Source organism: Coloeus monedula (assembly GCF_965178545.1).
Source record: "Coloeus monedula genome assembly, chromosome: 1".
Lineage (NCBI taxonomy): Eukaryota > Metazoa > Chordata > Aves > Passeriformes > Corvidae > Coloeus > Coloeus monedula.
In genome coordinates, this window is record NC_138781.1 from 92220490 (window position 1) to 92235084 (window position 14595).

The 14595-nt window shown below is 41.2% G+C and overlaps 1 protein-coding gene across 3 annotated transcripts in view; it reads right to left on the bottom strand.

Moving 5' to 3' along the window:
• The window catches only part of TMEM245 (transmembrane protein 245), a gene marked incomplete at its 5' end in the record, with an annotated part of 78809 nt that extends 75274 nt beyond the window's left edge, over positions 1–3535 (bottom strand). For 2 of the 3 annotated variants that reach the window (XM_082298202.1, XM_082298201.1), the window contains one exon: positions 2897–3526. In XM_082298202.1, the coding sequence (XP_082154328.1) occupies positions 2897–3397 (501 nt within the window). Of the gene's footprint in view, positions 1–2896 lie in introns of all 3 variants that reach the window. The other variant, XM_082298200.1, reaches the window with a different exon arrangement.
• Between the last annotated feature and the right edge of the window lie 11060 nt (positions 3536–14595).

The window sequence follows — 14595 nt, forward strand, 5'->3', positions numbered from 1 at the left end:
GGCCAGCAGAGAAAGATTCTGACAGCCCTGTAATCAAGTTCATTACAGAGAATTCTGCTCATTATGATTACATCAAATTTAATTTACTAAGATGAACCTCAGAGCCACACAGAGCAGCTGTATAATTCTTCACATCTGCTGGGATCTACAAACTATCCATATTCCAAATAAATACTAGCGTGTGAATTCTTCTAAAAAAGGAAAAAAATATAATGAATAGCTGGCATTAGATGTATATTAACCCAAGGGTAAAATGTCAGCCCAAAGTAGTTTGAACTCTTGCCACAAAGCAAAAGGATTTGGTTTTTCGATACAGTGCTGGACACAGGCATACTTCTGACAAAACTACTGAAATTGCTGCAGCACAAAAGCGTGTAGGGCTATATTCACTGCACTATGGGACAAACTCCCACCCTTTCCAAGAAAAAAAAAAGATAGAGAAAAACATTCCCTTTCCCTAGTAAATGAAACTGCAGTTTGTGCAGGGCCCTCTGCATAAGAATTCTGCAAATAACCTGGAGAAGGCTAGAGTCAGAACAAGTAACTCATCTGAAATTTTTCACCAGCCCCTAGCTTTAAGGCCCAGCAGCCAACTACATTTCCTGAGCAAGCTTCTTCAAAGATTATAAAGTCTGAAAGGAAAGAAAAGGAGACCGTGGAAGCACAATGCTTGTAGACTAGCCTAAGATCTTGAACTTGTTCTTCAAATGCAGTGTTTTGCAATCAGCTATCAACAATCCAGTGATGGAGGTACCCTGGGGTTGCAAGTTCCTGTATTGCAAGTGTGACTTAAGAACCTTGGGCAGGAACATAGGCACTTCTGAATCTTCACTCATCAACGTCATGAATGGCTTTGCCAAATTTGAGGACCACAGGACAAGAAAGCTCTTTAACATACTGGTGCCAAGATACACCTTACCATGTCATTGTCACACACAATTGCTGCATTTGAAGAACTTTTTTTCGGGAACTTAAGAGGAGAATTTCTTTCTCGGTATCATGGCCTAATAGATATCATAAAAATACCTTTAGTTACAGAATACCAAATTAGTATTGCAAATCCCCATAGTTCTAATGATAGGCATCCACTCACTTCTCTAGTACAGCAGAGGGAATCCGAAAGGGAGAAGACAATCGTGCATACAGAAGGAATTGTGGAGGATTGAGAGCCCAGAGAAGACCAGTACAATGGAGAAACCGACCGGTAATATCCAGAATTCCTGTGCAGCTAACAAGCACAACACATGCATGCAAACAGTCCTGCAACATAACATGGCAATTAAAGGGCTTTGAAGTGCTTAACTGAAGTTAAAGCTGACACTATTAACTGATCCAGCTCAGGGCTCCTCAACAGCATGGATAAAATTAAATTATCCTGCTACAGGGCTGAGATAATACGCATCAAGTAACTGCAAAATTCAAAAAACAGGGCTAGGAAAACACTGCAAAGTGTACAGATGATGCCAGACCGAGTTGCAGTCATTTACAAAAGAAAGCCCACAGTTTTTTTTCTCCTGTAAGGCCCCAGAAAGAGAGACAGACAGCTAGCTTGCTTATAAAGCAACTGGTTTGCTTAAGGAAGTCTGTGATCAGTTACCTTGACACAGACCCAAAATCTTCCCAAGATCTCAAGTCTGAAGAGTTCTGGGAGCTTACTATCTTTTGTACAGTTAAAATATTACAGCAGTTCAATGAACACAAGAGTTAAATCAGAAACACCAGTGCCAACCAGAAGGATCAGGGACTGCTAAACAAAGTTGCACTGAGCATGCACAGACATCCAGCAGTGCATTACAACCATAGTTATGAGGTTAAGAAAGTGCAGCTTCCTTCAGTACTCCTATATTTACGCAGTGTAAGTGTGGTTTAATTAACAAAGTTTTAATAAAAGCCTGAACTTAGCCAGGTGAGTTAGTGTAGCAATATTATCGATTTGTTAAAAATGAAACAGAGAGGTCAGTGCAAAAGAAAAGCTTATCAAGTAAATTGTACGGCAACAAGTCAAAGCTTCCCACCAGTACGAGGTCATGCTTTAGTTCTGCCACTACTCTGCTGAAAGTAAACATGCTAGTATCTTGCCTCTTTATAAAGTGAGAATGTATCTCTGTCTACTCAGTCCTAACTATACTTCTGAGGACAAAACAGATGTCCTCTGACATCTTCCAGCACCAAATAAAGTCAAGAATATCTTTTCCTCCACTGTTTACTTTGAAGAGACTAAACACATTCTCCTGTCTATTCTATTCACACTACAGGCAGTGTGTCAAAATATTCTCTGTCAGTCCATTCAGGAACATTGTTACCCAGGGAAAGGGCATACTTTGATTGTTAAAAGAAACAGAGCAGCTTTTGAAAAGTCTTTGACACTACGAGATCTGAGTACACCAGTTGTACATCAGTATTTAAGGATAGTACAACTTGCCAATCTTCTGATCTTTCACATAGCTATCTGCTTCTGATAGTAGTACGTTTTGTATTTTCAATTTTAACTAACAAAGTGTAAAAGACTTCTGCCAGAACTTTTAACTGTCTTACCTACTGAACCGAACACAGGCAAAAGTAGTCTCCCCAGGCTTTGTTACCATCAGTAACATTCGTAAGTTAAACAACTTTACTTTTTAAAGTTCAAATTGAGTTTGCACTGTTTGATACCCGAAGAACAAGAAGAAAACCCTACACAGTACACTGAGAAACAAGCCTTAAGGTGCCTTCCCCCACCTCAGGTCACTTGTGGAGCTGTGCTGCTATTTCACAACACTTTAACACACACCTTAGAGCTCAACAAGCCTCGATGTTTGCACAAGAACTCAACCGAATCACCTCTCACTTAACAGCATCTCCAGACGCGGGGCATGACTAAAGCGCGGCCGCGGAACACCGACACTCAGTCACTCACCCACTGGCTGCTGAAGTAGTCGAGCCCCTGGCAGATGATACGGGCGGCCTGTGTCAGCAGCACCTGCACGCCCAAGGAGCTGCCCAGACAGTAGAGCCCGTAGAGCAGCGGCCCCCCGGCGCCCAGCAGCAGCAGGAGCCGCCGCCGCCGCAGCACCTGCTCGCCCAGCGCCTCCACGCCGTAGTTGGCGAAGCAGATGGGCAAGAGGAGGGCGGCCAGGAGAACCGGGGTGCGGGAGCGGTGCAGGCGGCCGAGCCAGCGCCGCCCCAGCGCCGTCAGCGAGGTCTTGAAGGGGTGCAGGAAGGTGCCGCAGAGCACGGCCCAGAGCAGGGGCCGCAGGAACGCCTCCAGGATGAAGTACACGAGCACGGCGGCGCCGCAGCACAGCCCCGCGAACAGCAGCGCCCCGGTGTTGTAGAAGGCCTGCTTGATCGGCTTCTCCAGCCGCGGCAGCGACATCCCCGCCGCCCCGCCCGGGCCGCCCAGCGGCAGCCGCGGCATGGCCGCGCCCGCGCCGGGGGAGCCGCCCGCCCGCCGCTCCCGCGCCGGAGAGCCCGGAGGGGCCGCGGCGGGACCCGCGTCCGGAGCCGCGGCGGGACCGGCGTCGGGAGGCGCCGCGGGCTCTGCGCTGTCAGCCATGGCAGCCACGGGCGCGGCAGGGGCTGCCGGGGCGGTCGTGCCCGAGGGCGCGCAGGGGGCCCGGGCTGTAGTGCCGCCGCCGAGGGGCTCCGGGCGTGCGCCCAGCCCGGCGGGAAAGGGGCGGTGCCGGCCGGGAAGCGTGCTGGGAAATGTAGTTCTGCGCCGGGAGAGCCGGCGGCCGCGCCCTCTGCCCCCGGCAGGACCGGCGGGGCTGTCCCGGGGCCCTGACCCTGCCCCGGCCACCGCCGAGTGCGGGCCCAGGCTGCCCGGCCCCTTCACGACGTTTAGGAAGAAGGCGGCCAAGGGCTGGAGCACGGAAGAGCGCAGCAGCTTACGGCACAACCTCACCCCTATCCCAGAAGGGCAGCCCCGTCCTGCTTCGCTATATGCTCTCCTCTCCCTACTGCTGGTGTAGTCTCGGGGAGCGGAACAAATTCGGAGATTTGGAGCGTCATTGCATGGTGGGAGAGCAAGACTGGTTAGACCAGCTGGAGAATTTTGTCTTGTGTGAACATGTTCTGGAACCAAAGTATTTAACAAGGAAGCATCCGCTCTTTTATTGGCAATCAGGCACACTGAAGAGGTAGTTGTTCTGTCTGGTTTTTAGACCTGATATTTATGACGCTGTATTGCATCAAATGCTATTTGCAAATAATCTAGAGGAGCTGATTTCCTGCAGCTGGCATACACCAGACCCCTGATCAAAGGGCATGGGGGCAACAGCTACCATTTTAACAGGTTGTCTGAATGCATCTGTAATAAATACACGTCGTCTGAGCAAGTTTTGCAAGGGCTGAAATCCATGACGTTTGAACTAGCTCAGTACTGGCACTGTGCTACTCAGTTTTCCTTCCACAGCTTAACACAACCCTATTGGTAATGCTGCCATTAAACCCTCAGAGGGATCTTCCTCTTTCTTTTCAAGGAGATAGAGCATATCCTCTACATCATAATAAAGAGGTCTCATACCACTGAACATATAGAAAGTGCACAGATATTTTTTTTTAAAGAAAAAAAAAATCAAATTCCTGTATTTTTTCGAATTTACGTGCACATTTAACCTTATGTAACTTCATGTTAGATTGGAGTCCACAAGGACTTTGGTGGAACTATTTCTTGCAGGATGGAGATGTCAAAAAGCTGAAATGATCTGAGCACAATTGTCTTTAACATGTAAAGTGGGAATATACCTATTCATAACCTAGCTTTTAAATGCAGAGCAATACAAAGACAATGGCTAGATGAGACCTATCCCTACCATCATACCAAGGGTGAAAGGTAGAGGTTTTCCCACACAATTCCTGTGACTATGTTGCATACTGAAACTGTAGGTGGGGCTGGGCCCAAGCCAGTTTTTTGAGGTTTTTGTCCCTGCAAAGCCTTTCCTGCCAGTTACACAGAAGCTCACACTTGTAAAGGTTCCTCTGAGCTCCTGCAGCTCCTTGTTTCCCCTTTGCTGAATAGATCACGTGTAGGTTCAACAAAGTGCTTTAATTTTACGCAGTGAAAGCACTTAAAAACCTACAGGCACTTTGTTTGATCCTGATGGTGATGAGGCATTATAAACAGTTGTCCATACGAGAAGCTTTTATTGAACTTTAAACTGATACTGTCACTCACAGCCCTTTGATCAGATAGATCTGCCTCCTGGCAGGATGCTGAAATACGTAACAAGAATGCATTGCTACCTGAACTACTCTCTTTAGTTCAGAAGCCAAACTCTAATGGCTCATTACAATACCTTTATTGCATTAAAATTCAATTAGCAAGTGTCAATTAAGATTTACCCAGGGGGAGAGCAGAGAGTTCCAATCCTTCTGTTAGGTAAACAGAAATGCCAGCCAATCAAATCTTCATAGGCACATCCTTACTCCTTTCATTTTTCTTAACAGACTCAGTCAGCTGTGTTCTTCAGGAACAGAAATTATTGTCACCTCTTCGACTTGATTTACATAAGCCAAGGATCTAGTCCCTACTATTTAAGGCCTTCCCTTTCCAATTATGTTTTTCACTATCCATTATAAACAACTAAACATATTAGAAAGGGGAAAAAAACCGAACAATGCAATAAAATAAAGATTTCTAATTCATGTATTACCATAACAGGAACACTTAGGGACAGGGACATGACCCATAAATATCAGTAAACAATCTCTGAATCTCTTTGACAGCTGAGGGAGGATGTGTGATCTTCACAAGACACACCCCAGCCTCTAAAGCTTAATTCCACAACAGATTTCAAATAGAGACTTAACAGCTGATTTTGTCTAAGATTTGAAATGGTAAGAGATTTTAGATTAGATACCCATTTAGGTATAAATTGCACTGATACATTGTGATTTAGGCATTTTTAGGGTCGAAGATAAGTAGCACACCTCAGGCTCCTATACTGCCAGAAATTCTACAACAGTCTCTTTCAATATTTTTCCTATTAGTAATTCTTCAAAGGTGAAGAGGGCAGCAAAGGAATGCTTTTGCATCAGTGGAGAAAATACGTATGCACCTAAAAGTACATGTGGTAAGTACTGACAGCCTTTGGTGCTCTCCTGTGTAGAGGGAAGTATTAAATCAAGTATTAACTAGTGAAAGAGAAACTTGTACTTTCTGTGTGCTTCTGCACTAGCACCCATGATTTTGTGCTCTGAACTGACACCTTTTGAGTCCTGTTCAAGAGGTCAGAGACACCCCTAGCTCTTTATTCACTCGATCTGCAGTCAACACAGACCAAAGTTCCAAGCTGTCTTACATGATACCAAAATACTGGGCACTGAGGCAGCCACAAAGCAGAGGAGATAGACAGTGCCAGCATTGTCGCCAGCAACTGGAAGTTAATCATTATTTACACCCAAAATAACCACATGGAGCTACAAAATAAGTCAGGAACAAAGCCACAAGGTGTCAGCACCGGCCTGTGTATTTAGAAAATAACTCCTGCATGAGACACTTTGTTTTAACCTGCACTCCTGAACATTTGTGGACATTCAGTTGAGGTTAGTGTCACTTCATTAACTCACTTCAGTTTAATGACAAAGTAATACCATCTTCAGATCAATGAAAAATACTCGATGTAAACTACTACAGTTTCACTAGCAGCAGAAGCAAAGAAAAAAAATATTATCTTTAAAGTTAATCGTTAAGATACAAACCTTGCATCTTTAGGTCACCTGCATATACCTTTGCATTTTGGGCTAAAGAAAAAATTAGTCTTTTATGCAGCTCAACTGCTAAGGTGAGAAGGCTCCAAGTTAAATGTCATGTATAAAATATTGGTGAAAATAAAATGAAAACCAATCCTTAGGAACACCATGTCTGATTGTACCCAGTGATTATAGCAGTGCCTGACTTTATTGCAGAAACAACTTTGTTCAACATCTCAGTTAAAGCATACAAAATTATAGCAGAGCTACACTTGGAGGATTCACACAGAAGACTGAATCTCGTTCAGTTAACAAGAGGAATGGAATGTGTGGTTGTAAGGCAGAGCAGTCAATAGCACCAACACAAATGGTGAGTCGCTGGAAAAGGCATGCAAAACAGCACCACCAGGACCTGTGGATGGACAAAATCCAGAGCACTATCTTGCAGGGTTATCCCACACGATAGCTGTGTGCATAGAACAAGAGCTGGATATGGAGAGATCTGAGTAACAGGAGAATGTGTTGGATTCGTCAGGTTTGTGACAAATTCCTCACCGATCCGTCAGCAGTCACATAGTGCAAGACAAAGAGAATATCATTTAAATCTACTTAAATGTATTTGGTATGTGTAATGCCTCTACTGATCGTGATGGCTTGGACAGTGCACAAGTAGCTGACACACACAAGAGCCATCCTGTCCTGCAGCTACAGGCTTGCAATAATACTACAAACACAACAAACAGACCACACAGTGTAAAAGCAAAACATTTCTTGTTGCCCTGAGCCAACTCTTCTTCTCAGCCCACCAGTAAGGAGATACCTGCTCAAACCTGAGAGATCTCAGAAATCAAAACATCCCTGTTTCAGAGACTTCTCCAGCTGCTTTTGCTTGCTGAGTATCATGGCATTTCCTCCTCTCTGTTGCCAATCTCTAATATAATTTCATTCCTTCTTTTCTGCAAAAGCCTGTTCTGGCTGCTTCAGAAGCCACTCTGGCCACAGAACAGGGCAGCGATGACAGTAGATAAAGAACACCCAAATTTGTAATATTGCAACTTGATCATATTTGTATCAAATAGGTTACAAAAACACAGCATAGAGGTCACCATAGGAACCTCTAAATTCTACATACTTAATAGCAAGGGACAATGGGGTTAATACTTGGCTAAAATAGAGATGATCACATTTACTTACAGCTTCACTGTGATTTTCATGGTGAAAAAAAAAAAGGTGGTCTTCTCACGTCTGTTAATTTGCTACTGTGACCAGCCTCACTGACTTAAATGGAATTAGTCAGGCTAATAAATTCAAGCCCATGGCATGGGAATTAATTATTAACACAGGCAGCAGCAGAGACTTCTTTAACCTCAAAGAGACTTTTTTCCCCCTTTATAAATGCCATACCACACATTTTCTTAGACTAAAAAGGCATTTATTGCAACAGTTTTATAAATATTGTTGTCTGTCACTGTCAAATAGCTAACAAGGCTCACTTGAACACCAACATTTAGTATAAAACAGATGTTACAAAGCAATATTTTAGGGCATGCACTGATTGTAAAGTAGTCCCGTAGGTCACTGTAATTTCATTATCTATTCACCCTGTGTTATTTTTGCTGAAAAGACTAGAGCATAAATACAAAGAAGTCTGGCAAATTCTTCTGGGCTACAAAAACCCCATTCTGCACTCTTACCCAACCAAATGCTCATTGACTCCATGTGGCTGCTGGGTATTGGCGTACAGAACGAAGCCTGGCATAAAGAATACAGAACACCACTTAACACTATAGTTACAAGTTGCTTATTTGTATGTTTTATCTGTATATTAGTCTTGAGAACGCTGAACAAAGTCAAAAGGTAGAGATGACATTTCAGGTTAAACCATTACACTTCATGTAATACAAAACAAGTGGCAAGAGTTCACACGGTTATGACAGCCTCCTTATTTGCAAAGAGGTTAAAGCAAACCAGACCTCATGACATGTAAATCAGAAATACCAAGGCATACTAGGCATCTGTTTTAACCTAAACAGAATTCAATATGCTAATGAAATATATCTGCCTAAAATAAAGGCTGGGGACATCACACACAAATGTCAAGGTCCCACTATTTCATTTTTCTAATGAGTTAATAGGTTTGAAATTTCATCTTTGAATCACTTTATGAAAACTTGAATGCTAATTCCAGATTTTTAAAAAAATCTATTGTGGTAGTTTTTTTATATTTCAATATTTATCATTCGTTTCATATCACCAAAGGTAAAAAACTGAAAAAGTACCCATTGCTTTATATGTGAGCAGCCAAATATTTCAGAAGCACACACCATATTCTGGAGTTAAATAATGAGATTCTTTTTTTCTCCTAGGTTTGACTGTGGCATCTGTGCTTACTTTCCTATTACCCTAATACTCTATATGACAACATTCTTTTGACTTATTGAACTTATCCTTATTTCAGCTTGTTCAGAGTAAAAAAAGTGAAGATAACACCATAGTAAGTCTAAGACTGTGAGGCTAATTTTTGTACTGAAGAAAGTGAAAGAAGGTGTATGTATAAGAACTGCAAACATAATCCCCACACACATAGTATCTCAGGTTTATATATATTTTCCTGGATCATTCTGTCTCCCAAAAATCAGCTAGCAGCCAGGGAACAGGTAGAGTTCTGTATTTTGTCTTGTCTTCAGAGCGGAATCTAGCCTTTTGTTTTTATACTCTCTTATATAAACCTCAGACTTTACATGCACATACAAATATCTTCAGCAAAACCACACTGCCTAAACATTAATTCTGTGAAGAATATTTTTCATTAATCTAAACCTTACAGATCACTGTTGTGAAAAATCAGCAGGAATATTTTTATTCCCTGGCACAAAACCTAAGTGAATTTTTCATTTATTTAGCCTTCTACCAACACCACCTTAGGAAATTGAACTGAATGATGTCGAAACTAAGAGAGAGATATGAAGCTAAATCACTAGTTACTATGAAATGTTCGCTTCCCTGAGTAAGCATTGGAGCCATAAAAGATTTGCAGCTGCTCAGCACTTCTGAAAAATCCAATTACTTCTTTAAAAACACAAATATGAATTTAAGAATCATTTAGGAACAGCTCAGAAAAGTACTGGTAATTCTGTAATGCTCTTGTCTATAAAGAGTACAACACCTTTACAGAAAATTTCTTAAGAATGCCACAGAAAAGCTCATCTTGTAAGGACATTCCTAAACAGCCTCTAACTGCAGATCAGAACGAGCCTATGTGGAGCAGCAGCTGTTCTAAGATACAGGTTGTGAAGTCCTGCACTTATTCCAACCTCACACTGGTTTGGAAGAACATTCCTACTTGGGTAAGTAACACAGAAAGAGGGCGAAAGCAACAGTTGGGAATGCCTATGGAACCGTGTCAGGGGAAGTTCAGATGGGACCTTAGGAAAAGGTTCTTCTCTGAGAGGGTGGCCGGTCACTGGAACAAGCTCTGCAGGGAAGTTAAGGAGCATCTGGATGATGCTCTTAGTCATATGGGTTAGCTTCAGGCAGTCCTGTGAGGAGTTTGTTGGCCTCTAAGATCCTTATGGGTCCCTGCCAACCTGAGATAGTCTGTAAGTCTATGAGTGCTATTCAAAATACTTTGTAACCCAAGGAAAAAAAATCTGCCCCTTTCTTTACAGTAGATTCATTGCTATTGCCAAGTCATAACACAGATTTTCAAACCAAGTAATGTCTTTTAAGTCTGCATTTTCACACCTATCGACTCCACAAGCTGCACATATCCTCTCTGACATTTCAAAATTTCACTGCTTTTGCCTCACTATCTGAGCCCAAATTAGTTAAATAACCATGTCAAAGCATATGTGATTTTATAAAACCTACTGTGAAAACAGAAAAAAAAAATGTTACCAAAGTGATTATTTCATATTAATAAAAAATGTTTAGAAAAGGAAGGCTTACCTAGATCTTACTCTGTATTTGCAAAAATCAGATACCTCAACATACAAATTGCATATAAATAAATAGATATGGACAAAAAAATGTAAAAAGCTGGCATATGGTTAAAAAAATTATTTTCTTTTTTATTAGTTTTTGTACACAGGGACTTGACATTTTCTTTCAAATCTTCCAGTTAAGAGCCATAGCTATCCTGGGCATGTTGAGGGAGAGCTGCCCAAACACTGCTACAGAAATACTGATAATGAAACTTTAATTAGAGGAGCTAATGTACGGAGCTGCTAAGGTAAGCTTTAGAGCCCCCATCCTTTGATACCCAGACTGCAGCCAGTAGGGAGTACCTGCTCACTGGCCATTAAACAAACTGAGCAAGTACTCCCTGCTGCAGCTGACTGCCACTACTGCCTCTGGGGTCTTGAGAGGTTTTTGTACCTCTGAAGGCCAGATCAAGCCTCCAGCTCTTACCTTGAGGCTTAACAGCAGAGGACATCTTGTGGCATAGTCTGACCAGTTGCCCACATCAGCCCTTACACAGCTGGGACCTGCCTAAAAGCCAAAATCTCATTCAAATCAGACTCCCTTTTCATGACATAAAGTAATATTTGCCTGGATAAAGGGTGCCAGACGGGCACTGCCACATGTAAACTTATACAACAATAGAAGGTATGCCAAAACCTAATGCCCTCCCGTGTCATTTGTCCTTACCCAGTCTCTCCAGTCTTCTGTTCCAAACTGCTGGGAGTCACCAATGCCTCACCGTGCAGCATTCAAGCAAACTGCTTTACCAGTGTCACTACATGCTGTGGAGTCAGGGTTGAAAGGGATCATACCAATTCATGTAAGCTATGCACATCCACGGCTCCATGAAGCACAGAAACACTGTAATATTTAAATGTATTTCTGATTTTTATCATAAATGTAAGGCTCTACGCAAAGTCATATTTTATATAAAACACTAACACTTACAATAGTTACCTCTGAAAATAACTGATATTAGACCTTCTGTAATTCTCTGAAATACGTATTTCCTTCTTGTAAAGCTATTAACAAATACTTTACTTTAGGGAAATTATTTGGAGATGTTAGAACAAGAGGAGGGTGGGGGGAAATACACCTGCTACACAAGAATGTGGCAAACCAATGAAACCACAAAGTCACAAAATGCTATTTACATGCTGTTAAAGTTACATAATTTGCATATAAACTTTAATTCTGCCTCTAGAGTACCAGAGGGTGAAAACTTCCTATGGACCCAGAAAAAATGTGAAAGAATTGAGAGAGGTCTACTCTCTAAAACAAAAAAAAAATTCTTTTATGTAAATGTCTGATGCATTTGACAGATGAGAAAGTAAGGAGAAGACCAAACAAAAAAAAGAAAGACCTGTGTCTTCCCTTAAACTTACAGCAGTTATGTGAGTTATAGCAGTAACTGAGAAATAACTGAGTAGATATTTAGTACATGGAGGCAGTTGCAGGGCTCTTTTTTTGTTCCAGACCCAGGATATGGTGCCCCAAGTGAACTTCAAGACCACTGCCTGAGTGGCATGCTGATGTACACCACACCAATCATTCTCTAATCCCCGCACTGAAGATTGGGAAAGTCAGTGCCAAACACAGCTTTAACATTATTTTAACCCAAACTGGGGGTTCCTTCAGATTAGGGAGGCCACAAGGGTTTATTCTCTTGCTACCCAAGTATTGCAAAACCAGTCAAGATGGACAAGAAGACCACAGAGGGAGTTCAAACTTTTCTCATCAATATGTTCTCTTTCAAAACCAGAATATTTCCCTTATAGTAAGAGAAGACAGCATCACCCTGTGTTCAATGACATTATCAAATCAGCTAGGTGCTTTTTTTTTTTCTGATGGGGGAAATCAATTAGCACCTCACCTATACCTAAAAATACGCAGTTATTTGAAACCAGCAATGAAAAAAAAAGAATTATGCAAAAAAATAATCTTTCTAATTAATAATTACAGTCACATATCCAACCACCACCATACTCTAAATATGCCCTCTCTAAGCTCCTTGCCTCTGTATTAAGTCACTGTGCACCAAGCAATTCTTAAAGTACTTAGGAAATGTGCTCTTTAACAGTTGTTTGGTCATAATCACACTAGAGAGACAAAAAATTATTTGGAGAGGGAAATATCTGCCTCCTTTTCCAAAGCAGGCCTTTTCTTCTAGGTTCTGCTGGTGCCAGTCAGTTAGAAAAAAAAATAAAACAGAAAATATTTGAAATGCCATAATCACTTAAAAATTACTTTGAAGACTGTTACTTTATAGTAACTTTGTATAACAGGGATAAATCCTACTTTCCAATATTAAAAAGAAACCAAAAAGACAAAACATTTGAAAACCAAAATACCCTCCATGACAAGTTACTATGCCCACTCAAATATTAAGACTTACGAAGGATCATACAAACTTACATACCCCATTTCCCTTCTCCTCAGATTTCATCCCAACTAGTAATTTCTAGATAACTCATACCTTCTTTGTCAACTTGAATTCCATAGACCTGATTTTCCCACTGTGAAGAGGAACTTTTAGATAAACTCAGTGCTAAACTCAACCATCCACTTAAATGCCAGGTAATAGATTGTTTTCCTGCTTCCTGTGGCCTTTTATTTCCTCCCTTTTAATTAGACACTTTATTAGGCTAATTAAGTACTGTGAAGCTTAGGTGAAATTTTTTTTAGAACTACTCATTTCTGCTAGTACTTCAACAAGAGAAAAAACATGATGAGAAAAACACAGCACACTGACAAGTAATCTGAAAAAGGAATAAAATATAATGTGAAGTACTTTGCTCTTGCTTTAAATCCTGTATTTTAAACACACCTAACTTCATATATGTAGAAAGCAGACTGACAGCTGTCACACAATTTTATCTTAGTATTATTATTGTCATCTATAACATACCTGTGTGCTCAGGTCCAACCAGGCTATCCTAAATCCAGAACTCTGTTAAAGAAAAGAGGAGCCAAACTGGGTTTCTATCCTAGCTCAGTACCTTTAGATTATTAAATTAGCCCTTTAGTGGGTAATCAGGCAAATCGCTGAAACAGTAAATACCAAGCCATAAACTAAAGCAACCCTCAGGCTCTGAGAAAGAGCTGCAGTATCCCAGCTGCCTACAAATCAGCACGAAGGACAAAGAATTTACTCTAATGGTTTCTTCACTTCACCTGTTTGCTGAATGTAAAGCTCATTATCGAGGCTTCTGCTTATCTGCTCCAGCCAATCTTAAGGTTAAATTATGCAGCTGTTGTGGGCCAAAGCAGACCTTATTAGACGGTCTCTACTTGATCAGGTGATGAGTAAGTAAACCAACCCCAGAGAAGTAATCTATACTAAATAAAGCTACTGTATGCACTTTTAAAGTTCACTTCATTCTGAATTTCTCTTCCCTCTCCCCAACTCTAGTCCAGTAATTTTAAGTGAACAAATCCTTAAAGACATCAATGAAAATATAAAAAATTAATCAACCTTTCTTTTGAAATAGGGACAAAGTGTTTGCTATGAAGGTATGTTCATCTTCAATCTAATTCATATACCTTAAGCATAGGTTTGAAGAATTCTGAGCCTAAAAAAACTTAGTTTACAAACATCATTCTGTGAATAAGGATGCAAACCCAGCCAAGCTAGTTAACTATTTTATACTCCATGCAGCAATGAGACTAGAAAGGAGTTGCATTACAAATACTTTACCACATTCTATGTTAGAGTCCTCAAGCGCACCGCATTAGATAAAACTTTGGCACTATTTAGATTTTAATTCTACTTAAGTAGAATTTTAGTGTAAGTTGGAAAGTGAATGAGTAACCTTACCTAAGTACATTTGACTGCTACATGTAAATGTGTCGTACGCTTCCTATTATGTGAAGAATGGGAATTCTTCACTCTAAAGTGAAGAATTCTCCACTCAAAGTTTTTATAATATTCTGTGGCTCATAAATACATTTTGACATTTT